This window comes from Lygodium microphyllum, chromosome 25 (genome assembly GCF_053477565.2).
Source record: "Lygodium microphyllum isolate KBCC chromosome 25, Lygodium_microphyllum_v1.1.10, whole genome shotgun sequence".
Classification (NCBI taxonomy): domain Eukaryota; kingdom Viridiplantae; phylum Streptophyta; class Polypodiopsida; order Schizaeales; family Lygodiaceae; genus Lygodium; species Lygodium microphyllum.
Genome location: NC_141159.1, coordinates 31225537 through 31252166, shown reverse-complemented (window position 1 = coordinate 31252166; position 26630 = coordinate 31225537). Strand labels below are relative to the sequence as shown.

Below are 26630 nucleotides of genomic sequence, written 5' to 3'. Positions count from 1 at the left end.
TGCAATAAACGTGCAAATGTCACTTTCACCCATGGCTTAAGGTTTTGAAATATTTTTCTCAAATTTTTGTATTGGTTAATATGGAGATGCAAGATTGTGAATCAATTTTTATTTGCTAAATTTTCCATCTTCTTGGCGCTTAATGCATGTATATCAAAAGAAGTTAGATGTAATGATGATGAACCTTGCTTGTAACTATATACAAACATGTGGCTTCACATGCTCCAAATACCTTACACCCAAATAGTTTCACTTGTGAGTGGAGACTTGTAACAAATGCCTCAAGGTTCTTAGAGGCAAGGTTCATGCTTACTACCAAAATACAACAACATATGGTTACTTATTCATATCCTCATATATCTATGTCATTGTCATCATTAGCTTCCTAAATTGTGTTTTTAAGTTCAACTTCATTGTTTACTATTGTATGTACGTACTTGTGGCTAGTAAGACTAAATCTATAAAGATTTTTCTTGATAGACATGTTGAGATTCCATGTCCAAAAGCACTTTCTCTCATAGTCCTTTGAAGTTTGTTCAACTTCAAAAAGATTCTTAAATATGTAAAGTTGAATACAATTCAAGATACAAAAAAATTGGAAATAGAAAAGAAGACATAAGGATGCTAAAGAAAAGCAAAGCAAAGCCTCAACAAAAGAAAAAATGGATTCCAAGGGAAGTCTAAAGAAGACTTCACAAACAATAGAAGAGTTTGTGCCAAGCAAGAGATCAAGCCCAAAATTTGAGATACAAGATGGAACACCTATTTACAAAATGTGATGTTTTGTTAAATCATGATGTTTTCCCACATGCATATTTCTCTTTTAATGACAACACTCAACTCTACTTGATTCTCCAATTCTTCTTCAAAGTTCAAAGGAATCAAAGTCCTCTTTCTACTTATAAGGTATGCAAAATGTTTGCTATATATGAATGCTAGATGATAACATTATGGATCAATACAAGCCTTGCACATTATGGTGCCATCATCATATGGTTTTTGACATGCAATGTGTTCCTTGGAAAGCACCGGCTAAAACATTATTCAAGTTTAACCATAACAATTGGACTTTCTTCCAATCTTCATTTAACTTTTAACATGTGTGACAAATTTGGACTTAAGAGGCTCAAAGAGATTCCTTTACAATGAAGCCAAACATTGTGCCTTATTCTTCTCTTTATGGTTGACTTTGTAAAATCCCTTGCAAGAATGTAGTATTGTCACCAAGTCATATACTTTTTATACAACTGACTTTCCATATAATATCCTCCTCCACTTTATTTAATAAGCAAGAATGTTCAATGTCCTACAATTCATATTAAAACTTCAAGAATATGGCAAAGTCTGAACTACATAAAATTAAACAAGTAATAGGGTTAGAACAACTAGTGAATATGAGAAAAGACCAACATTAATGAGTGAAGATGAAAAAAGACTAACAATAGGGTAAACAAGAGTAAAGATAAAATTGATATTTCTAAATGCAACTTCTAATTCTAAGCGTAATATTCAAATTTTCTAATTTTTGAATGACAAGTCTTTGAATATATCTTTAAAGCATAAAATCAAAGCCAAATGATATGAAAAAAGAGATGCTAAGAAATGTTGCTTCAAAGAGAAGACTTTTTGCTTTGAATTGCTTCATGAGTTCAAAGAAAATTTTCCACATTTTTTCTAAGAGTAGAATAATAAAAGCCAACTTGGTTGAAGCATGCATAAGCCATTTGACTACAAAGTGGCACTCCTATTAATTTGTCACTAATAATAGAAACTAGTTCCACATTCATGATTATTCATGTAGTACCCTAGGCCTCACATTCTTACCATCCAATGTGGGAATCCAATTCCAACAAGGCAACTCTATGTATCAAGATGGAGGGGGGGATGTAAAGGCTTTATAGCTATACCATGCCGTTATCACCGGAAACACCTATATAAGGAGTAGTAGTGACTCAAAAGCCCTACCTGATTTTCACACTACATGTGATTCCCTATACCCAGTGGTGAACCCTCGTATGTGCGATGTCAGGAGGATATAGTCCTAGGATGTGTCTATTGTCCCGCTTTTTGGATTGAATAATACAAGAGTATACCTTGAGCTCACATATCGTGTTACCTTTTTGTGCCGTGTTGAGTGCATAACGAGTGCAGTGCATCACCGGGGGGGGGGGGGGTCCTCTAATGCAGCAAGGCTACAACCCCTTTTGATCTTGTGGATCCTCATGGAAAACACTGCAATCTAGTGTTTTGGGAAAAAATTATTGAGAATCGTACAAAAATCCCGTTTGACTCTTCTTAAACTGGCAAATCAAGCATTTTGGACATACATTTTTCAAGATTCAGACTATTTCAGAAAAAAAATTGCAAGCTAAAATCCCTTCTAGATAAGCGACTCTCCTCTATGATAAGAGGAGACACCACTTTCATAATAGAACCCAAAAACTTAGGCAATATGACCAACATGACCATCCCAATAGCTGTTACATAGGCCAATGGATAATAATTCATAAGGCAATGTGGCTGATGTGATATTTCCTAAAGTTGGTAAACATGCTAATAACAGTACTGCTGGTTGCCCAAATAGTCCCCAAATTTCATTTGAGTATATTTGACAAAAAGAAAGATCTAATGCCAAAGAGCTATGTACTGTAATCGACACATCCAATGATTGTGAATTTTTACTCACAAAAATAGGCATTTTTAACCATGAAACATTAAAGAGTGAAACAAACCTAAAGAAGATAGCAGGAGAGTAGAGTCCCGAGATCAACTACAATGAGAGGCAGAAATTGCAAATGTGAAATGCATAGTCCACAGTGGCAGTTACATGGGCAGACATACCATGAACTCAAAACTTTCATTATTTTATGTAAACAAATTAGCTGAATCAGCAGAGAACCAAAAAGTGATTGCGGTTGAAATAATAGCTCATCCAACTCAGATACATTTTGTACCTCTCCTGCTTCAGCTTTCCTGCGCTAAGAGTACATGCTTGAAATTGCCTCTCATACATTGAGTCTCAGCCAACCAATAATGGCCTTCAAAAGAATAGTGATTGAGTGCTGTGATTCTTTCCCAGTAAAATCCTGATTTACAGATATCTCCACAAGTGATAAATAACTTCACATTTGATCTGCTCCCTATGGATTGAGAAATTATTGACAAATAAGCCCTATTTTCTCCAACATGGAATAAAGAATCTTGTGTACAATTGTATTTGTCCCTCCCACATGACCTTTGTTCCGTGGAGGGGCAGGGGCCAAATGCCTTCAAAGTCATTAGCTGGTATAGCTATGGTCTAAGCATGCCCAAACCATTTCAAGGGTAACAATTTCCCATAGATAATATGCAGCCAGGCTGCAAGTTGCAACAACAGTACTCGAATCTCTACTTGTAGCATGTCTAGGCCTACGCTTATTCTTGATCTGAGGGTTTTCTCTCCACTAAGCCTCAATTCAGCCACTGCTCTTGAAGATTCTCTTGCAATAATGGAAAATGTGTTGATAGAGGAACCCTGGGAACATCCAGCAATGTCATACAACAATTGATGAATACCCATGTCACAATCACAGTTATAATTACTGACACATACAAGGACATGGTCCACAGCTCGTAAACAGTCGTTCGTCTTGAGCAGCAGCAGTAAAACTCGTGGCAACCTCCGAAGCAGCTCTGAGATCTCAGAAACATATTGCGATGCATACATCTACAAGTTTAGCAAAGCTCATAATTAGTATACAGATAACTCCCACTTTCAGCAGGTAGCTTACAGTAGGGACCAGGATCATGCCATGTCTCGACCAAACCGCAGATGTAGCTGAACAACATTGCTGAGACATGGCTAGATTTTCCACAAAAAATAAAACATCTTGTAGAAACTTCCTCTGGATACTCTACCTTGAGTAGACACACGGCTAGACATAAGAAAGATTATGTTAAAGAGTGCATTACTCAACAAGGTCCTACCAAATGAGGATCATGCAGACCACTGACTACATCTATAGTAAGTGCAAGCTCTTGCAGCATGTCCTGCCCTAAAATTTATTTAAAGATTGATCTAATTTTTGTGTTTGCATTGTTGTCGTGTGTCCAAAGTTGAGCTATTTGTGCATTCTTTTGAAAACGTGGAAACCCACCCTTAAAGCTTTCTAGCAAAAAATTTTGTGTTTGCATTGTTGTCCTGTGCCCATAGTTGGGCTATTTGTGCATTCTTTTGAAAAGTTGGAAACCCGCCCGTAGAACTTTCTAGCAAAAATTTGTGGAGAGTTTCCCAACCCCATTGGAACCAAAATCAGTTGTGAGGACACAAGCCACTGATTAATTTTGTTCCTCCTCATCTAGCACCCTGCAATTTCTCATCAGGCATGGCCCTATTAATATTCATTTGAATTGAAGTCTTTGTGGCCATCTCAATACTCACGAAGATGTTCCGAATCACTTAAGCTGTTTGTTTTTTTGTTATCAGAAGTAAATGCTCACAATGAGCTAGATTCAGTTTTAAGAACACAATAACAACTACCAACTAATCACACCAAGCCATCCTATGTCCAGCAAGATAAAGGTTGAGATGACCTCGGTACCTGGATCTCAGACTTGTCCTCTTCAGATCCCCCCAATTTTAGATGATTGATATCTTGTTGGATTATTTTGCTCCATGGTCGCATTGTCAGTACCCCTGCAAAAAGGACATACAAGTCTTCTCCGGCACCTAATTTAAGACTTTGCTTCCGAATTTCACTCACATCTGCGAAAATCAGAGCCTGCCAAAAATCATGTCATGAACTGTCAATCCAAAACAGCACTTTATTCTTTTAGAGGCGCCTGCCCTGACCAACTTATTTGGAAAACAGTAAAGAAATTAAAACCAGTAGTTGATTTGAGCTGCAGGACACCTATGGAGATTATAGAACTTGGTGTTGTCGAGTGTGAAGCTAAGAGTTTAAAAATGTTCAGAAGGAAAGAGATTCCACATAAAGTACAGTATCCATTATAGCGCACAAACAAATGCAAGACATCTCAATCTGTGCAGTTGATAAAGTAAGTTATCAACACCCCTGGCCTTACAGAAGACAGGTGCCTCTGCAGGCTGTCACAACTTAAACAGTACAACCCTCTGCAGCCAGTAAGTTTGAACAAGTTCAATGAGCATATAATGAAAATTTATTACCTTCCATAATGCAGCATAGTCTTCCCGTAGACTTGGAGAGAGCTCTTTGTACAAACCATGGTCCAACAGTACTATTTGTGGTTGTTTCCTTTGGCCTGAGAAGTAGTATTACCCAAGTATAGCCATTAAATCAGACCACTCTACATGACGTACACTGCACCCAAAATCTTATATGAAGACCATGAATAAGAACAATAAGACTTCTACTAGTGCAGGTTTGTCAATAGCACGAGTATATGTTCTGGAAGCAAGCAATGTTAACAGGCAACACACTTATGCAGATGGGGACCTCTGCACATGGGCATGCTGCATCAAAACTAAAAATATTGGAAGAATTCTATCTCCCCCTGGTGTATAGGTTTATAAAAGCAACTACTAGTGCAAGTGGCATCAAGATTCAAAAGGAACCCTAAGGTCATTATTGTAATTTTGGATCCCATCTTGTGTTGAAGCAATTACTTGTAATCAGTATTGTACTTTATGGGTTCTTTTTGGCATCCTGTTTTCTCCTACAACAGCTGTCATTTACAAGCCAATGATTTAAAGTATGCAGGAATAATAAATGCACTTGGCTGAGTTCTGGTAAGTTGTATCATACATTCAAATAAACTTACCAAAAAACCCATGTCCCACAGATACTGTTGTTCGCACCATCATATTAGCTGCATGAGGATCACAATGTACAAAACCATGTCGGAAAATCATTTCTGCAAATGCTTTGTTGATCTGTAAACATGATACCCAAATAAGCTGGCAGTTTACGACACAGACAATGCAACAACAGAAACAGAAAGAGTATAAAGGACTGACAAGTTTTGAGACATCATTTGTCTTCAAGCCAAGTGCTTTGATGGCTTTGACATCTGTGACCTTCAGACCATCTATGAACTCCATGGTTAGAACTTTGGATGTGCTAAGATCCCAGTAAACCTTAGGGACATAAATCCAGGGTGCTAAATGTGGTGACAGCAAGCGAAAATTCTGAGCACAACGCTCACTATTCTTTGCTTCATTAATGAAGTCAAGTTCCTATAATGTAAGGAAAAACCTGGTTAGAGCTGTTTGCACAGGGACACACAACCAGCCTTTGATTAAACTGCAAAGCATTATCTAAACAAAATCCGGTTTGAATTTTTTCAGAGCTCATAGACGTGATTTTGTCCATTAATGTCAATCGTGCTCTCACAAATGTTACTTACCTTAGGCAGGCTCTCTTGCACTTCATCCACCAACCACCTGCGGTCTGTCATGCATCAGCCAAACCTGAACAAATTTATGAATTTGTGATCCCAAAGTGTGGAATCAACAGTTTCTTTGTTCCTTTCTTGCCTAGTATGATGCTAAACATAAATGATTATTTTGAAAACAAATCATACCGATAATCATAGCTGGGGAATAGTAACTGCACAGCCTTGACTACCAACTTCACAGTAGCAATATCAACAGCTGCAGTATCAGTAAGATGCATGTGCTGGACCTGCTTAGAATTATCAAGCTGGCAATTATTACATTGCATAGACTGGAAAGCACAATCAAGAGATGACAAGAATCAACAGAGCACCTTCACAGCTATCTTTTTTCCATCATATGTATGTGCAACATGCACTTGAGCAAGGGATGCACTTGCCAGTGGCACTGGGTTGAAATCTTTGAAAACCTATAGAATGAAAGGCCAATACAATCAAGTCTGCTGAGCATAATGCCCCAAGTTCTTCTGACTCAGAACCTACTTGACTTGTAAAATTGACATACCTCATGTGGAAATTGGCCAAGCTCTTGTTTGAAGAACTCACAAACTAGATCATATGAGGAAACTGGGCACCTATCTAACATTGAATTCCTCATAACTTCAACATATTCTTGAGGCAGCAAGTATTCCTGAGAACCAACATTTTACACGTCAAAGGACGTGGTGAAAATTTCTCACATATTGGATAAATCGAAACCACTGCAAAGCACAGTACATGACTCATGTAAGTTTCTGATATCAGTTATTGCTCAACTCTCACCAAAGTGCCTAAAACTTTGAATGAGACCAAAGGTTAAAGTTCAGTTATTTAGTGATTCTAACTATCAAGATACCAATAAGTATTGCTACTCCACTCTTGATGTATTTACCAATTGACCAATGTGCTGTCCAAGTTTGATGTAAATGCCCCCATTTGTGAAGCAGAGATCTCGAAGTCTATTTGCACAGCGTAAATGTGCCTCATGTTTTGCTAAAGCTCTCTCTAGACTTCCTTCAACTAAGCCATGCAATGAGTACTTGTAATCTGTTATTGCAAAAAATGCATAGCATTAGTTTTAATACCCTTCTAATTTAGAGTCACAGGTTCTACATAAATTTTAAAAACCTCAACAAGGCGGGTGTCCAGGTTTGACCAGATAGGCTCACACATTCTGAAGTACACAGTAAGTTCCCAAACAGTTTGCATTCTTGCATTGGTTAAGCATAAGTATTTTAACAAACAACCCGAAAATGAGAAAGTGAGCAACTAGTGCACACCTTGTTGGCTGCACTGGGGAGTGAATACAGAATACTTAATGGGTTGAAGAAGAAACAAACAGTGAGAGAAGCAGTAACCCACTCCTTTGTTAGTAGTCTAGACAGCTCATCATGGCTAGGTATTTTAGGCATTTTTTAATGGTCATTATGATGTATATTTGGGCATTTATTGCTAGCCAACCTGCTGTTATTTTGGCATTGATTTCTAGTATTTATACCGGGCTCCCTCCTCATCCAGTCACATCATCACCTACAGGTTCTGTGGAGAGAGGGCACTGGTGCCAGTACCTACAAGCCAGCGACTCACTATTGTATGTGTCATTCTCACATTTGGTATATGGATTCCATTTCCTAAGCATTCTTCTAAGTTCTCTTCTTTGCAGTGTTCTTTTGTGTTTTTCTCTTCTGTCCTTGTCTTTTTCGCATTTGACCAAGTAAGCTGAAAATTTTACAGGTCTCACTCCCTCTTGCCCATTAGAAACTTGTTCTTCAGCATTATCTTGTTCAGTGCTCCAGAATCAACACAAAGTCACACATAGCCATCTTCTTCTTCTTTTTTCACCAAGAAGATAGTGCAGCCCATGGGTGAATTACTGGGTTTTATAAACCCCTTTTCAAGATATTGTTTAATATGACTTTCCACTTCTTGATGTTGAGTTTCAATGAGCCTGTAAGGTGGTTTTGAAATAGGGCGAACATCCTTAATTAACTCTATCCGATGGTTTGTGTCACCCCTCTCAATCGACAATCCAGCAGGCAAGTCACTAGGACATACATCCTTAAATTCCTTACAATTGAGCTCAATCAAGTTTCTTATCGATATAGAAGAACAAAAGGAGATCTAATGCACACTAGAAAAACTTTGTTCAACAAACAAAGACCGAATGAAACATACCCTACATAATTTCTAATCCATCAGCCCTTGTAATTCAAGTGAACTGATTCAAGGAGACTTTGCACATCATGATCATCTTGAATTACGACAATTTCACCATCTTTTTCAAAATTCCAGCATGTTATGATGAGAGCTCCATTTCATTCTTTGCCTAGAGCAATATCTGCCCTAATCATGTTCACGATATAGACATCAAGCTAATCTATATACAATTAAATCTCAATTTCGAAATTGGGTACCATTCTGTGCCATATTTCACTAAATTGTCCTTTCATCATCTATATTTAAAATGTACTGATGCTAACGAGATAGTTGAAGAAGCTTAAGCTTCTTGACAGTGGAATAATCAGTAAAATTATGCAAGGTAGAGTCATCAACTATGACTCTAACCATATGCCCTCCTACCAACCCATGGATCCTTACTAACTCATGTGGTAGAAATTGAACAAACCATTGTGCCCTATATTTTAGTATCTGGTCCTTTCATCATCTTGACCTACAATGTATTGTTGTTGAGTCATCAACCATGTGCCATGTTGAGCAACAAAGGGTTAATTGACTTTAATCTCCTTTTTTCAGCTCATTAAACATCCCCAAAACTCAAATATTAAACATACCTATAATGTCCAAACGCATACATTTAATGCATCCAAAGTGTCTGGGCACCACTCGAGATAGCTCAAGCACCACCCTAGACAACGGATCAACTCGTGGCTATAAATAGGGATCTTGTTAGCTTTATTTATCTTCATGTGTGAACACACATCATTGTGTGTAAAAGTGCATGTTTAGGTGTGAACACCTTTTACATCACTTAGCATTAAACAAGGGTCAAGGGGTTAGCTACACAAATTAGCATATATATCCAAGCCCTATCACTTGTACTTGCATCTCACTTACCATTATCAATCCATCTTTGTGTACTTGTATTTGCAAGAGTTCTCTCTCTCTCTCTCTCTCTCTCTCTCTCTCTCTCTCTCTCTCTCTCTCTCTGTGCCTTCCAACCTGACCCGCCTCTTCCTCGCCTTGCCCTCTACCTTCCACCCTATGCCCTCAACCTGACCCACCTCTCCCTCGCCCCACCCTCTGCCTGCACCCTCAACCTAACCCACCTCACCCTTCACCCCTGACCTGACCCACCCAGCTCACCGTCGCATAGCAGGTACTGGGCGAAGCACAGCATCATGAAGTCTTTCTAACTGACCTTCTGGCACCATCTATGGGATAGCTGGAGGCTGAGGAGGGTATCGTATTTCTTATGGCTGGTGGCACATGAAGGCCTGGCGGTGAAGAGTTGATTAGCCCAGATGCAGAAGGATGGAGATTGTATACACTGCACATAGCAGCCTCTGAAAACTCCAAAGCACTGCCTTTGGTTGTGTGAGGCAACGCAGCCCGTGTGGAGAGGAGCATGCCACATCCTCCACCGTATAGCACCCAACCTTGGATGTATCTCATGGAGAGCTTTCTATTGACACGCAATCAACTAGGGCCATCACCTGTTGTATGAGGCTAGGATGTAGGACATGATTCTCATTATTGAGGCTAGGTCATACGTAGTGGTTGGTTTGGAGGCTCTACCCATCTGCCAGGTACTCGAGCCCACAACAGACCGCTCTGAGGTATAGAAGATCGTAGGGAGTCTTACTGGATGGCATATCTGGAAGGCGCAGTGTCAAGAGGTTTTTGGCATAGAGAGACTTTCAATACATGTGACTTTACCAGAGCTCTAGACCTCCATCATCCACTTCCTCCACGGCTGATGGGACCAGGTGCAAGCGAGTCTCGAGCTTGACAGGAGCTCCGTTTTCTTTTCATGCGCACTTGGGGCGCCCATGACCTGTTTTTTGTGATGCAGACAGGAAGCCCCAAATGGCGATACACCCCCTCCATGGCTTCTTGCCCCAATCCCCCCTAGACCACCTTGAGAGGCTTGTATACTTGATATATTTGTGCCTCTGCATCAGCTCCAGCTAGTCTATTGAGCATGGGCACTTCTTTGTATTCAGGGGTTTTTTCAGAAGTAATATAATCAGCCACACTTTATTTGCAAAAGAAAAACAAAGATCAACACCGCCACAAATAGATGGTGAGCATGGATGCCAAACTAGACATGCTAGAGAAAGTGTTGAAAGCGCTCATTAGCAATACCAAAAAAACTCTGGACAACATCATTAATCAAGTGTAGCAAGGTCTACTAGACAAAATCACAAAACTTGAAACCGAAGCCGAAGAATGGAGGAATGAGAAGGCAGCCATGCTGCAACTAAAATAAGAGATTGTAACATTGAAGAGCATCAGACAAGGAAGGAGAGATCCAAGAGGACACAATCAATACCATAAAGGAGGAAATCTCTAAAGTGGTGGATGTTAAGCTTGAGGACACACAACAAGGGTGGGTACACATTGTGGACGCCACATTAGAAGAAGACAGGATGAGACAAGCAAGGCGACTAAACATATGGGTAAATGGCATACCTGACAAAGAAGACTAATCGCCCAAGAAGGATACTAAGACCTTGTGCACACCCCTCAAATACAAAGAGGAAGAAGCACTCCGATTTATAAAATCCTAGAGAGTTGGGAAGGACCCACCAAAGTGCACTCATCTTGAGGTCTTGGAATGAAATGGAGAGAATGGTCTTCCTAAGTAAGAAAGCCATACTACACAAACTCCCAAGGGATCCTATCTACCTTGACAATGACCTTACCAAGATGCAAGTGGAACATAGGTGTGCAAACATGCCCAAAACAATCCAAGCTAGAAAGGAGGACAAGAAGATAATGTATAAAGACGATTGAGCCATCATTGATGGCATGCCAGTTGAATAGGGACGCACGACCTAGGAGGCACACACCTCAAAGATACGAAAGACTGTATGGAACTATAACAACTCATTATGGACACACCCAAGGAGGATGGAGGAGGTGATGGAGGATCATGAGTTGTTTTTATCATAGAGACACCAGAGTCCCGAGAGGGGATTGCCCACAGTATAGGGATATGTATGGAAGTCCATATATAGGAGCTACATGAGACATTAGGCCACCACCGGAGGATCAAAGGGAGTGGCGGTACTAATCAGGTATGAGCTATAGGATAGAGTCCACATCATGGCATGAGATCCCAATGCGCAGTATATGTGGATCAGAGTGGAGATCTCCCACAGCTAGATGCTATATATTGCCCTCTACTACTTTTCCCCATAGGGATTGAGATATGCTACCGGGAACCCCCAACAACAAGAGGGAAGGATGGAGGAGAAGAGTCCCCTTTCACAGACTTACCATATGAGATTATACACTATTCCAAACAAGGAGAGATTCTCCTAGAAAGAGATTTTAATGCAAGAACACAAAATAGACAATGTGACACACATGATTTTGAGGATCCAAGGAGACTACAAGTAATGGATATAGAGGAGGCATGCACATGTAGGATATCTGCTGATACTGGAGGAGATAGTACTCGCTACGTCCAATACCTACTAGAGCTAGGGGCATGACACCATCTCGTCATTTACAACGTAATGAAGAAATGGCCTGGATCTGGAGTATTGACCTACTTCCAACCGACTAGCTCCAACACGATGGACTATGTACTAGGCTCCATCAAGATGATAGAACAAGTCAAATCCTTCGCCATCCCCCCTTGTCCAATTGGAGCAAATTATACCTACCTATCCCTTGCCTTATCCTCCTTACCACAACTACATATCCCAACCACCACCCATACCCCACCTACCACTTTCTATTTCAAACACAAACTAGCAGACATATATAGCCACCACATATATAAAGGGGCTCACATAATTTCAACATAATGCCCCTCTAAGGACATTCACCTCCTAGCTCCCCTCCATCCTCCACTCGATTGCTCTCCAAAGCTTTCCACGCTCCACACACACTAGCAAATCCACCTGATTGGGCACTATGCCTCAAAACAGATAGTACAATGATGAGCGCAGAGAGCTATACAATCATCTCTAGATTCACACACGATTAGAGAGCATTACAAAGAGAGAAGCCTATAGGCAGATGCATACCCTAACTCATCATAAACGCGGGCATATGAGGAGACATGTCACATAGTATTGGGACCTATACCATTTATTCATGAGCAGAGATGTAGCCACAGCATGGCACAAATTGCAAGAGCCCCGTTGCCCCACCCCCATCAGCGACCCAAAGACATGGCACTCCTATGCAGAGGGGCTATATAATGTACCACACTAGCTACCAATTCCCCATCCACTAGAGCCCCACCCTACCACATCCACCTTCTTCACTCACAATACGACAAGCAGAGTGATCGAGCGCCTACAGCATGGATGATCGATGGATTACACAGGCATACAAGGTTGAGCACTTCATTTATGCAATGGACATTTTATGGCCTACTTTGTGCCCCAGGCATCATGCCTATGCTACTATATATGGGATTAGGCATTCCACTTGCATTACCCGAATACATTGGGTATTGTGAGACATGCATTGGTTGCTTCATACCATAGGGATTTGAGCCATACATTCCTGTATGTGGTGCCTATCCAACCATCGCATGAAAAATGGTACCACCACCAAAGTATCCTTGCTGTCCCATGCTTGTATGTGCATAATTACCTTGCTGCCCATGTTCCCATGGATTGGCACTACCAAGTTGGCCATGCATTTGCACTTGTTGCTGTTGAGCTAAAATATGCATTACTTGCTGATTAGCCTCTTAAACAGTCCCAAAACACACTAAAAATGCTCTTTTAGAGTAAAACCCTAAAACGGGGAGGAGTTCAACAGAGTTAAGTGGAAACCCTAAAACCAGGAGTGGTTCGAGAGAGTTTAGTGGAAACCCTAATTTTTGGGACGCCCTTCCACATCTATAAATAGACAAGCTGCCCCATTCAGCCATCATCCTTGTTTGCATGTTACACCAGCCCACACACCCTCTACTGCTGTTGGCTCCCAGTTTCTAGCCTGCAACCCGCCTCCATCTATTGTCCAGCCATCATTGACTGCTGCCACATTATCTTCAGCCTGTCCATTGCTGTAGGCGACAGCTCTCAGTTGCTGGCGACTGCTCCAGACTGTCCCGGACTACTGTTCAGCCTGCTATCCATCATCTCCAAGGTCAGCCAGCCTGCGTTTTCAGCATTGCAGGCCGTGACACTCTCAGACACTGTTTCAGCCTACTGTTTATAGCAGACTGTGCACAGTTTCCAACCTCCGATCGGTGGTACACTGCTGCATTTACCAGTTTCCAGCCTCCAGATTGCTGCGGCTTGGTGACCAGCCTGCTGCCATTCACTATTCAGCACTCCTACACTCCGACTGGTGGTCGCAAACTTGGGATCCGTCTTCGGTGGACGTCACACTTCGACATTGCTCTGCCCCTGAGCACACAGTACACTCTTACATTCATTTACAGCATTCATTCACTTCAAAGTTGTGTTCTCTCTCTCCCTTATTCTATTTGTGTTTGAGTTTCTGTGTTTAGTTTTGAGTTTTGCATTTAGAGTTTGAGTTTTTGAGTTTTGCTTTTAGGGTTTGAGTTTTGTCCTCTGTGTTTGTGTCTGTCTCTTTGTGTTTCTGTCGTGGTCGTACACTCTGTGTGTCCTCATTGCAAACGGCCAAGAATGCCTTCATGGATAAGACACGTTTTAACAGGTCAAATTTCACCACTTGGTCTAATTTCATGCAACAAGTGCTTGAGTCTCAGGGTCTTTGGGACCTCATCAATGGTTTAGAGCCTATGCCGGACCTTCAACTAGCTCACCCTGATTACATCCGTCAATAGAGAGCCTGCAATGCCACAACCAATGTTGAGCTGATCCAGGGATTGCTTCTTGAGTTTCACTCTCAGTTGCAGCACTTCCTGCTCACATCAGAGCGTTAAAGTCACCTTCTCGACCACTATATTGTACTTGGCGCATCAATCTCGACTTTAAGCTTCAAGAGTTCTCTATTAAGGAAGAGGATGATCTAAAAGTCAAGCTGGCTGAATATAGGCGGTTACTTGCCGAGTTCGCCACTACTGGCTCTCCAAAGTCAGATGACGATCAGGTTACATTCTTCTTGAATAAGTTGCCCGACAAGTACTTCAATTTCATTCAACACATCATCTCTCAACCTAGATTGCCAACCTTCTACGAGTTTGAGTACCAATTCTTGCGTTATGTAAGGCTGTATGATCAAGTCCACAAAAAATCCTCATCACAGCCTTATTCAGAGCAGCGGGGGTTGATTGTCTCTTCTTCGGGAGGGACAACCACTAGTGGTGTCACGAGGACGTGAAAATTTGATGCTTTGCTTATGTTTAATTGACATTTGATTAAAGGATTAATCAAATGTGCAATTAAAAGATGCACATGTGTTGCACATGTGAGGTACAAGCTACTTTTTCACAGTTGAAGGCCGAAGGACCCTGTGTAAAAGATGGGTGTCAAAGGTAAAAGTTGTAACAAGTTACACTTGTTAGATTCTAGGTGAATTTTGGTGTCAGTTTGCCCCTATGACCATTAATTGGCCATTAAGTGTCAGTGGTGACACTAGGGACTAGGCATTAATTAATGGATTAATGCTTGTCCAAGGATCAATGAATGCATGGGACCACTTTGGGTTGCAAATGGCCTAGCCAATTAATTTTTGGATGGGCAAGGTCAATTTTCTGGGCATGGATTAAGGGCTGAATTAATTTTCAGATTTAATTAATTCTAAAAATTAATTAAATGGCTGGAAATTGCTGAAAATGGATTAAGAAAGCTGCCACTTGGCAAAACTTTCCCATGCAAGTGGAGGAAAGGCTAAATAGGGCTGAAGGGAGAGAGAAATCTCCTTTTTTCATTTTGGAGCTGTGGGAAAGAGGTGTTGGACTGTGGCTGCCAGCTTTTGGGGCCATTTCCCAGTCATTGGAGACCATTTTGGTGATGGAGATTGCATATTCTTGACCTTGGAAAGCTGGCAATTGCTGTTGATGCACTTTCTCCTGAAGATCACAGTCTCTGATGCTCCTATTGCTGTCGGTGCATCCGTTTGGGGCTGGTACAGCAGGGCAGCTGCTAGTTTTGATCAGTTCTTCGCAACAAATCTCAGAATTTTCTCTCTCTACAGCATTCTCTCATCTCCTTCAGCCTATGCTCAGCCATTCTCAGCAATTCTTAGCCATTTGGAGGAGATCTCAGCCATTTTTGGTGGGTTGTTCTGTAATTTCTGCAGTAGACCCTAATTTACAACAGAAATTAGGGTTTAGCAGCCACCTTGGGATCCGTGCCACAGATTGAAGGCTCAAGGGATTGAAATCAACAGCTGATAATTGAAGATTATCAAGGGATTTCAGGAGCCAGCCCATCCCGAATTGATTTGGGGCAGCATTTGACCAGCCAAGGGTCAAATTGGAGAAGAAGTCCTAGGTGAATCAAGGGGCAAATGACCCAAAAGGCTTGCTGGTCATTTATGACAGCAAGAGCAATTGGTTAGCAAGAGGAGATTGAAGAATCTCGAGTTGTACTCCTTCCAATTGAATAAAAGCTAAAGAAATACCGCAAGGGGCACCAACTTTGGGGCCAACAGGGCGTCTACTATCCTAAGAATGTTATGGTAAAGTGTGTATTTTATTTTATGTGCATTTATTTATTGTTGTGATTAACTCTTAAATCAGGTTATCACCACCCATTCCAAGAAGAAAGGCTGGTTTCAAATGGCAAGAACTCGCTAGATGCGAAGGCAAGCCAATCAAAGGGCAACTCCTCTTCCTCAAATGGAACCAAAGAATCTAGACCTATCTAGCAGCAACTTCCTAAGAAAAACCAATTTTGCACACATTGCCACAGAGCAGGCATTGTGGATGAGGAGTGTCGCTCCAAGGCCCAAGGTCTTCCACCTAAAAAGCCTCCGTATACCACTGCGACTGCACAGTCCAATGGGGCTACGCCCTCCGCTCCTGCTTCATCTGCTCCTTCAGCACCCGTTGTTGCTGTTGAACATGTGGCTCGAGTACAGCCTCAGCGGCCCATCTCTTTCACTATCCCTGAGGGATTGGGTGATTGGTCTGCAGGTTCCGATCCCGTTGCACTTCATGCATCCATCTCACCTTCCTCTACACCTCGTCAGGCGTTTCCTTGGCAGAGCCCTGCTACTAGACATACGCGATGGTAGCTACCTTCTTCAACTCGCATGCCTCTAGGTCCTTTTGGATACCCTAAGTCAGTCTAGCATTCATTTTTCGCACTCTTAGAGTCGGGCCCATAGAATTCATTATCCTTAGTTTTTGCATTTTTTTGTCTACTGCTGCATTTACTCACACACATACACATTCATTGCATTTATTTTGAGTTAGATTTTCTTTATGTTTTGTTTTGCTTTAGAGTATCTCACCACCAACCTCTATGTTTGCAGATTCTTTTCTCTTTTGCAGGGTTTTGTCTTTCAGTGTAGGGCTAACTTACAAATTGCTTTGGTCCTCCCTAGGCTAGAGACGTGGGGATGCGCACCATTCCTTTCATGGTTTCATCATCCTAGGAGTGCTTGCTCTTCTTCCAACATGGCGGTTTCCCCTCCCGAGGCGAATCGTACAGCATCTCTCTCGATGCTATCATGGCGGTGACTTCTACCTTGCTCTTTTAGCGGGGTGCTTCATCCACTTCATATTCTTTCATTCCTTATGGTTCTCGGCACCATATGAAGACCGACATCAAGCTCCTCTTCCTTCTTCAACATCTACATCCAGGTTGAGAGGGGGTCCCTACCCTTCTTGGTATTCTACATGCTTCAGCACACTGTCTTCGACATCGGCTTCTTCCCCCTGTTGTACCTTACCCTTTGCATTGCATGATTACATCATCCTTGTACTAGGGCGCTTGGGCAAGTGAACAATTTCCCCACAAGGAACACTGTCCAAGTGGCATCTACTGCATAAGCATTCTTCAGCATGTAGCATACTTTGCATCTCATTGTACAGAGCACCACTTGCGCGGATCCTAAGCTGTTTCCACCGGCAGCTGTTGTTACCACACCACCATCCTCCTTCATCACATGGATACCTCATCACCTATTTTTCCTCATCATCAACACCCTGAGTGGATGGGTTAGCTTGTATTGTTTTGTGATGTGTTGGGTGTACCCTCCCTACACCCGTCTTCTGGGTCACTTTTACTCAATCACCCGTCTTCTGGGTCACTTTTACTCAATCGGCCGCATCCCATCAAATTTACTTCACTTATTCAAATAATAATAATAATAATCCATGTAGTTCCATCCACCTTTGTAGAGCCGGATAGGTCACTGGGCAATCGACGTGCACCCTTTGTCCGATGCCATGTCCTCTCTGGGGTGACTACTTGGATTCCCTTGGTAAGATAACCATCGCCTCTCTAGTCTTGGTAGGCCACTGGGCAGCCGACGTGCACCCTTTGTCTGATGCCTTGGCTGCTTTGGGGTGGGACGCCTTGGGATACATAAACATCACAATGGCTAGCCTAACCTTTCAGCTCAGTTTTGGGCCTGAGAGGGGGATGTTGAGCTAAAAATATGCATTACTTGCTGATTAGCTATGGGGATTGGAGCCATCCTTAAAACGTAGTTATCATCATAATACACTGGAATTTGAAATAGTAAGACTTTTGTAATTCAAGGTGAACATGAAGTATCTGATAATCCTTTGTTGTGTTCCACTGAGGTTCAGAAGCTGATAAAGAAGGAAGCTTGTGAGGTATATATGTTATGGTCTCTTCCTGTACAAAACACTTTTACTTTCTATAATATTAAGCAATAATTTTCTTATGTTTATGAGTTGAATGTAAATAATGAATTAAGTAGTTTGTTAGATGAATTTAAAGATGTGTTTCCTTCTGATTTACCAAGTGGCCTTCCACTAGATAGGGGTGATATAAATCACCCGATTGACACAAATAAGGATACACACCCTATTTCTAAACCACCTTATAAGTTAAGTGAAACGCAGCACCAAGAAGTTGAAAGACAAATTAAGGATTACCTTGATAAAGGGTTTATATAACCCAATAATTCACCTTGGGCTTCGTCAATTTTATTAGTAAAGAAAAAAGATGGTTCTATGCGACTTTGTGTTGATTATAGAGCACTTAATAAAATAACGGTGAAGAATAAATTTCCTATGCCTAGAATGGAAGATCTTTTTGATCAATTACAAGGGGAAAAATTCTTCACAAAAATAGATTTAAGATCAGGCTATCACCAAGTAAGAATTAAGGCACAAGATGTTCCTAAAACAGCATTTCGTACTAGATACGGGCATTATGATTTTTTGGTGATGCATTTTGGCCTCACTAATGCACCAGCTACCTTTATGAAGCTGATGAATAGTGTCTTACGGCCCTATCTAGGACATTTTGTAGTAGTCTTCTTGGATGATATCTTAATCTTTAGTAAATCAAGAGAAGAACATTTGGAACACTTACAATTGGTATTCGAACTGTTAAGAACACATTCCCTTTATGCGAAGAAAACGAAATGTGAATTCTTCGCACAAGAGGTCAAATATGTGAGGCATATTATCTCGAAAGAGGGAATCAAGATGGATCCAGAAAAAGTAAGGGCAATTATTGAATGGCCATCTCCAAGGAACCTCGAAGAGCTGCAGATCTTTCTAGGTTTATCTAGATTTTATCGTAGATTCATTCGAGATTATGCCAAAATAGTTGTTCAATGACAGACCAACTTAAAGGGAAAGGAAAGAGCTTTAATTGGGGAACAGACCAAAATGAAAGTTTTCAAAAACTTAAGGTAGCTATTGCTACAGCTCCAGTACTATTAATTGTGGATCCCAATAAACCATTTGTGGTTGAAGCTGATGCCAGTGATAAGGCGATAGGCGCGGTCTTATTACAAGAAGGTCGACTAGTTGCTTTTGAAAGCAAGAAATTAGACCGTGCAAAACAGAATTATTCTGTTTATGAGAGAGAGCTGTATGCAATAGTACATGCAATGAAGAAATGGAGGCACTATCTGTATGGTACCAAACTTTTGATCTTGTCGGATCATGAAAGCATTAAGTGGCTTAATGATCAACCGGATCTACAAGGGCGTAAAGCCAGATGGGCCGAACTCCTCCAAGAATTCGACTATGAGATAAGATATAGAAAAGGAAAGTATAATATAGTAGCTGATGCACTCAGCAGAATGCCCATCATAAATGAATTGAGTTTTACTCAGTTCACGTCCGACTTGCTTGAATCTTTAAAAGGGAAATGCCAGGTTGATCCGACATATTCCAACATATGGGAAGCAATAAAAAATGGGGATCCAAATGAAAGTGATTCTACTGAAGAAGGAATATCTGAGGATGTTCAACAAGGAAATGGAGCATCAGGGGTTGCTCAAACCACATTCAAGTGGAAGAATTTTACCATTGATAATGGTTATTTACTCTACAAGGGTAGGGTATGTGTCCCGAAAGATGAAAAAATAAGGCGCCAGATACTCCTTGAGTGTCATGATACCCCTAGCGCGAGACATCCAGGAGTTAATAAGACTTATAGTCTTATTAAAAGGCAGTTCTATTGGCCTGGAATGAATAAGGACGTCCTTGACTATGTGGTCAAATGTAATAAATGCCAGGTTAATAAAGCTGAAAGATTGAAAATGGGAGGACTTCTCCATCCACTAGAGATTCCTTTAGCAAAATGGGAGAGTATCTCCATGGATTTTATTGTTGCATTACCCAGAACACAGAGGGGACACGACTCTATGTGGGTGATTGTGGATAGGTTAACCAAAATGGCTAGGTTCAATCCAACTTCAACTGATGTTAAAACACCAGAATTGGCTAGATTGTTCGTAGAGAACATATACCGATTGTATGGCATTCCGGCAAATATAGTTTCTGATCGGGATAGAAAATTTGATAGTCAATTTTGGCGTGCAGTATTTAGGAAGTTGGATACTAAACTTAGCATGAGTACGGCGGATCACCCGCAAACTTATAGACAAACTAAAAGGGTTAACCAAATCCTTGAAGATATGCTTAGGGCATATGTAAGTAAAAGGCAAACTAATTGGCAAGAGTATCTACCGATAGCAGAGTTTACATATAGTAGTGTCAAGCACTCTTCCACTGGATATAGTCCATTTATGTTAATGTATGGGTTCCAGCCCAGAGCTCATCATGCAGTAGGACTGCATAAGGAAAAGGTTCAGGCAGCCAAGGACTTTTTGAAGGATATGAATAGTATGTTAAAATTTGCTCAAGAAAATATTAAGAAAGCTCAAAATCGAGCTAGAGCTTATGCAGATCCTCACCGAAGAGATGTCTCCTTTGAAGAAGGAGAATTGGTTTATCTTAAAGTGCCTGAACAAACTAAAACCATGAAAACGGGACAATGTCCAAAGCTTTCACCCAGGTATTGTGGTCCTTTCACAATACTTAAAAAGGTGGGAGAAAAGGCTTACAAGCTCCAACTACCTACTGGTAGTAAAATACATCCAGATTTTCATGTGAGTAAGTTAAGGAAAAAGCTGGGTGATTTGGATAATTTAATCTTAAATGATAACATTAAGGAGTTATTAGATGACCAATCTATCCCACATGAACCAGAAAGAATATTAAATGTTCATAACAGACGAACAAGGAATACAATTTATCAAGAATGCTTGGTCAAGTGGAAAGATTGTTCAGAAGAAAGCTCAACATGGGAGCGAGTAAGTATCCTAAGGAAAAGGTTTCCCAATTTACAGTTAGACCTTCCAAGTATCGTTTTCAAGGACGAAACCGATTTTTAAGGGGAAGGAAATGTTATATTAATAAGGTAAATTATGGGAAACAGGCATGAGGGATGACCGTCCAGGGGCCTTGGGCGCCTGAACAGGGTTTAGGGGAGCCTAGAATTAAAGAGAGTCCAGGAATAGTAGGACTCACCAACAAGTGACGGCTGGCAATCGGATTACGATGAGAGTTGCTAGCAATAACTAGGCAAGGCGGGGAGGAAAAAAGGTCTCGTGCCCTTTGAATGTCGGACTGAATTCTCTCCCGTTCTCTTCATATTTTCAGTCATTTATAACAGTGCAACTAGGATTAAAGTAAATTTATGAGCTCGGGACCCGAAGAAATCACGGGATATCAAAGGAAAAAGTTGCTATAAGTTATGTTGCATAGGTACTTGGTGGTATCTGGTGCCAGTTGTTGGCCTAAGTCATTCATTTGGCCATAAGTGTCAGTTGGTGACACTAGAGAAGTGGCGTTTAATGGCACCTAACGCCAATCTGATGGTCAAAGCTAGCACAGAGACATTCAAGAATGAAAGTTGCCTAGCCAATTTAATTATTGACCAATCTGATTATTTTTCACGGCACCGAAATAAATTATTAGATTAATTTTTAGTATTTAAAGGCTGAAAGTTAATATTTAATTATGAAAAATGCTTTAAAAACCATTTGGAAAGGCTGCCACTTGTCAAAAATGCCCATGCAAGACTGAAAAACGTCTTTAGAGGCTGGAGAGAAGCATTTTTTTAAATTTAGCTTGCAAGAGAGGGAGAGGAGAAGCTACTCGTCTGATTTGCAGCCATTGGAGGACCTTCTAAGGCTACCAAGGGCAGGAGAATACCAATCAACAGCAGGAGATAGCATCTACAGGCTGTTAAGACAAGGCAACAGCAGTAAATGACTGGTTTTCTTTAATTATTTGCATCTACAAGCTGTTGTGGTAGGGCAACAGCTGCATTTGACTGATTTTCAGTCATTCTTCGCGACAAAACTCTGAATTTTCTCTCTCTACAACTTTCCATCTCATCTCCCAACCATTTCACAGTCTTACTCCGAAGATCTCAGCATTTGGACCCTTGGAAGCTGAGAAATTTCAGATTTCTCTACTGTAAACCCTAATCTATAGCAAAAATTAGGATTTAGCAGCAGCCTCGAAAATGTGCCAAAAATTGAAAGCTCCAAGACTTGGATTCAATAGGGCTGAAGCTGTTTTTAGCCTATTCAAGTGGAGGGACCAACAAATAATTGAATTTGGGGCATTTTCCATCTCCATCAAAGCGGGTGAAGGCCAATTGATTGCCCAAATCAAGAGGCAAATTAGATTAAAAACTTGTTGGTGATTCATTACAGCAAGGGGAGTTGGAATACCGAAAAGGATTGGAAGAATCCCATTGTAAATCAACTTTTCTTTAAATAAAGCTAAAGAAATACTCAAAGGGGCGCCAATTTTAGGGCCAATCGGGTGTGTATTGTCCAAGATCAGTAGGTAAATTTGTATTTTCAGATTTGCACTAATTGTTTACTGTTGTAATCAAGTTGTAATTAGGGATTTACTACCCATCCACGGAAGGAAGGCTGGTTACAACCACCCACACTAAAGAGATACCATCCAATAGAAAGAAGGCTGCCCAAATCCAAAACACTGAAAGAAAAACAGCTACCTACTCTTAAACGTAGATCTGCACTTGCAAAAATGATGCCACCCAAGTGTAGATTGAAGCTACCCAGCCCGTCAGCCGCCCAACTTGTCAGAAGCTACCAGTGCTAAGTCCACCTAAGAGTCCTAAATCTCCTACATCCTTTTTTCCTAAACAGACACAAGAAGCCAAAAGAAAATCTACCCCGGTAAACACAACAATAAAGGGTTGGAAACAGGCCGATGTCGTGATGTTGTGTGCATCCACTCACAAAAAACCTAGGAGGATGGATATAGAACAATTGAGTTGTAAGAATAAATTCGGCAACACTTCCATTTGTTTTGGGTTGCTTAGTGTGGTAGGTTGCACAGCCATTCCATGATTGTATTACTTTCTGTCAATTAGGGTTATTCGAGTTGAGGATCTTGTAACACTAAGGCAAGGAGTCTAGATGGATCATAAAGAGCTCAATTCTTTTGTTGGTAAAGTAAGTAGCATGGAATCACTAGGGTTAACTCAAGTCTATATTCCAAGTGCTACAAGGCGTTCATAGCCAAAAATATAAAAGAAAAGCAATGTGTTTTACGAAAAGTAGATTTTTCACTATTTTGGGACAAATTTCATAATTCAGTGTGTTACCTTGCAGATCTCATCTATTGCAATCAATTTGAGTACCCTAAAGACTATATTCTGAGTCCATATGCAAAAGTAGAGCAGAATCAAGCTACAAGAAATTCAAGACAGGACAGCATTCAGGGCTTTGAGATAGGGCTTTTTACTTTTAGCAAAGTATGTATTTGTAATAATTCAAGAGGGTGTCCATAGTATTCAAAGTTTATATACAGAGCTTTCTTTTGCTTCTCTTGAATCCTTCTTCCGTCTTGTCTATTCTTTCTAATCCCTATGAATTGTGGCTTATCATGAAACCCCTTCGATATCTCTGGTAAACCCACCATGAAGTGTTGCATTAGGATAGCAAGATGAAAGACTACAAGAAGTGTAATGTGGACAAGGACTTTATCAAGGAATGTGCCAAGAAGCAAACGTGATTATTGGAAAAGTATACACAGATAGTCAAGCATTAAGATTTCGATATGATTTGCAAGGTGCAAGCAACTCTAATATTTATGGAGGTAGTGCAAATGTTGTTACCACAGCAAGTCAGAAATATATTAGAACAAGAAATAATTAAGTAAAAATCTGAGCTAATGCAAGATTTGGCATCAGAAGCACTTCGGCTAATTGTAGAGAAACTAGGGCTTTTATACTATCTTACATACAAGTTGATGTTTTAATTACAAATGTACTGCCTATCATTACAAATGCAAACATAGTGCCAATCGATACAGTTGAAATAGATGTATTGACTGTGATTGCCTCTCACAAGGTTCATGATGCACATGCATTATTTGATGATGAAGAAAATCCGTTAGATAGATGTTACATACACATACTATAGATGTAGTGAAAACAAATGCTTTGGAAGATACTTTGATATAGGCAAGCGATGCTTCGATAGATACAATTGTATTGACTATGGGTGCAAAGAAAGTGGTAGTTGAGGATATGCAAGATAAACATGCATTGACAGTGACTACCGAAGATACATAGGATATCATGTATCAAGATGAAAATGACATAGATATTGTGTTTGCCAATGATGTTATGAGTAAGGATATTGCAGCACTACTAGCAACAAATACTGGAATCTCCGCGGATGAGTATGATGCACATACTCTAGATGATGTTGAGATTGAAGCTATTGAACTTAGGCATTTTGATACTACAATGTGTGCTCATGCACTGGTCTCTCCCCATGTGAGGGATCTAGAGGCTTTGACTCAGGCTATAGATGTGGTGGAGATGGAAAGTAAGGTATCAAAGTGCCAACATGGGTTACTTCCAATGCATTGGGAACTAAGGGAACAAGGATATGTTTGTGTGTTTGTACGTATATGTGTACATTGAATGTATATAAATGGCAGTTACGAAAGATTGTTATCTTGAGATAGATGAATGTAAGAGAATGATGTGGCCTTATGATCCTAGGGATCTACGTATGCTAAGTAGATTGTATGATCCAAGGAAAGCCATAGTTTGATATATATTTGCTTGGATAAGGTATACATGGGCCTATGATCTAGGAGGAAATATGAATATGTCAGAGATATGGATATATGATCCAAGTGGATGTTCTTGTGCAAGTAGTTTATGCAAGATTATTATATGGATTTATAATCCCGACGCGCTACATAAGTGACGTATCTACGGGATGCACATGTTAGAAGAGGTGATGATTATATGGGTGTATGATAAGGGTGGCTACATAGTGTGGCACATCCAGAGGATGCATAGGTTCGAAGGGGGTGGATATCATGATGTTGCGCAAGGTTCGGAGGGGGTGGATATCATGATGTTGCGCATCCACTCACGAAAAACCTAAAAGAATGGATGTAAGACAGCTAAGTTAAGTGAATAAAGTCGACATCACTTCCATATGTTTTGGGTTGCTTACTTCCATATGTTTTGGGTTGCTTAGTGTGGCAGATTACACAACAATTCCATGATTGTATTACTTTCCATTAAATAGGGTGAATAAATACTTGAGCTGAGGGTTTTGTAATACTAAGGCAAGGAATCCAGATGGATCATGAAAAGCCCAATTCTTTTGTTGGTAAAGCAAGTGACGTGACATAATTGGGATTAACTCAAGTCTACATTCAAGTGCTACAAGGCATTCAAAACCAAAAATAAGGGCAAAATTAGGAAATTTAAATCTCATCACTAATAAATGCAAAAGGTGATTGTGCAAATAGGAAAGCTCTTGAGTGGCATCCAACAGACATAGCTTTGTTTAGGCATTGGCTACGGAGAACAAACGGAAGCAACATCCAAAGGACATAGTCTTACTTAGGCATTGGCTAGGAAGGACAAATGGAAGCAACGTGTGTCTTGACTCGTTAAGCAGAAAGCTTTACCTGCAGCAATGGTAGCAGCGGTGATGAAGTCTCGGCCAAGACGAAGAGGGACGGCCCAGAGGAGGTGCAGGCTGCGCTTGGGATCGGGCCCGAGGGCGGAGAAGCCGAGGGCAGCCACGCCGACGAATGCAGCGACCTTGAGCCATGGCCGCTGCGCCGCTCCTGCTGCTGCTTTTGAGATCTCCGGCGCCGACAATGGCGAGGAGAGCGAGGAGAAGGAAGAAGCTGCGGATACTCCTCGGTTAGCTTGATGGCGCGGGATGATGAGCCTGTTTGCGACCATCCCTGTCGCCCTCTTCATGGTTTGTCGTCGCGGCAGCTAACAACATGTCACACAGGACAGAGAGAGACTGCAAAAGAACAATGCACCAAGTTTTATATATTTTGCTTTTAGGCCTGCCCAAGAGGTTGAAGCATTAGCGTTCTTTTGCAAGGGGGGGAATCTCTAAATTTTAGGCCTCCTCAAGAGGTTAAAGCATTAGCGTTCTTTGCGGGGGGTGGGGGGGGGATCTCTAAATTTTATTTTCTCGAAATCCCTAAATTTCCTCTCCTTTAGAAGCAAGCAACTCTGATCGAGCTTTCACTTTGATCCAGAAGGTCGGATTCAAACTAATCCGAACACACTGGGAGGATCTAAATTACGTCGACATGTGCAACTACGTTTCTTCTATTTTTCAAGTGCTTCTATTCTAGTAATTTGAAGGAATGTCTTCTTCTT

The 26630-nt window shown here is 40.9% G+C and overlaps 1 protein-coding gene across 1 annotated transcript; it reads right to left on the bottom strand.

Annotated features, from left to right (window-relative positions):
• Window positions 1-2838: 2838 nt before the first annotated feature.
• ATH9 (ABC2 homolog 9) lies at window positions 2839-26265 on the bottom strand. Its single transcript, XM_087666993.1, has 12 exons — window positions 25913-26265; window positions 7286-7440; window positions 6920-7045; window positions 6729-6824; window positions 6544-6644; window positions 6367-6403; window positions 5978-6196; window positions 5782-5893; window positions 5168-5262; window positions 4581-4760; window positions 3593-3706; window positions 2839-3514 (listed from the first exon to the last, which is right to left on the bottom strand). Exons 1-12 carry the CDS (start codon window positions 26211-26213, stop codon window positions 3299-3301), a joined length of 1752 nt encoding a protein of 583 aa, XP_087523119.1. The 5' UTR covers window positions 26214-26265; the 3' UTR covers window positions 2839-3298.
• Between the last annotated feature and the right edge of the window lie 365 nt (window positions 26266-26630).

Bases quoted from the DNA above. Each gene is read 5' to 3' on its own strand.
- ATH9 (XM_087666993.1), bottom strand. From the start codon at position 26,213: ATGAAGAGGGCGACAGGGATGGTCGCAAACAGGCTCATCATCCCGCGC. The intron at 6,645-6,728 runs GTGCTCTGTTGA...AATTCTAAGCAG, and splicing joins GAAAAAAGATAGCTGTGAAG to GTCCAGCACATGCATCTTAC. The intron at 3,515-3,592 runs GTATGTGTCAGT...GGATGTTCCCAG, and splicing joins GAGCTGTGGACCATGTCCTT to GGTTCCTCTATCAACACATT.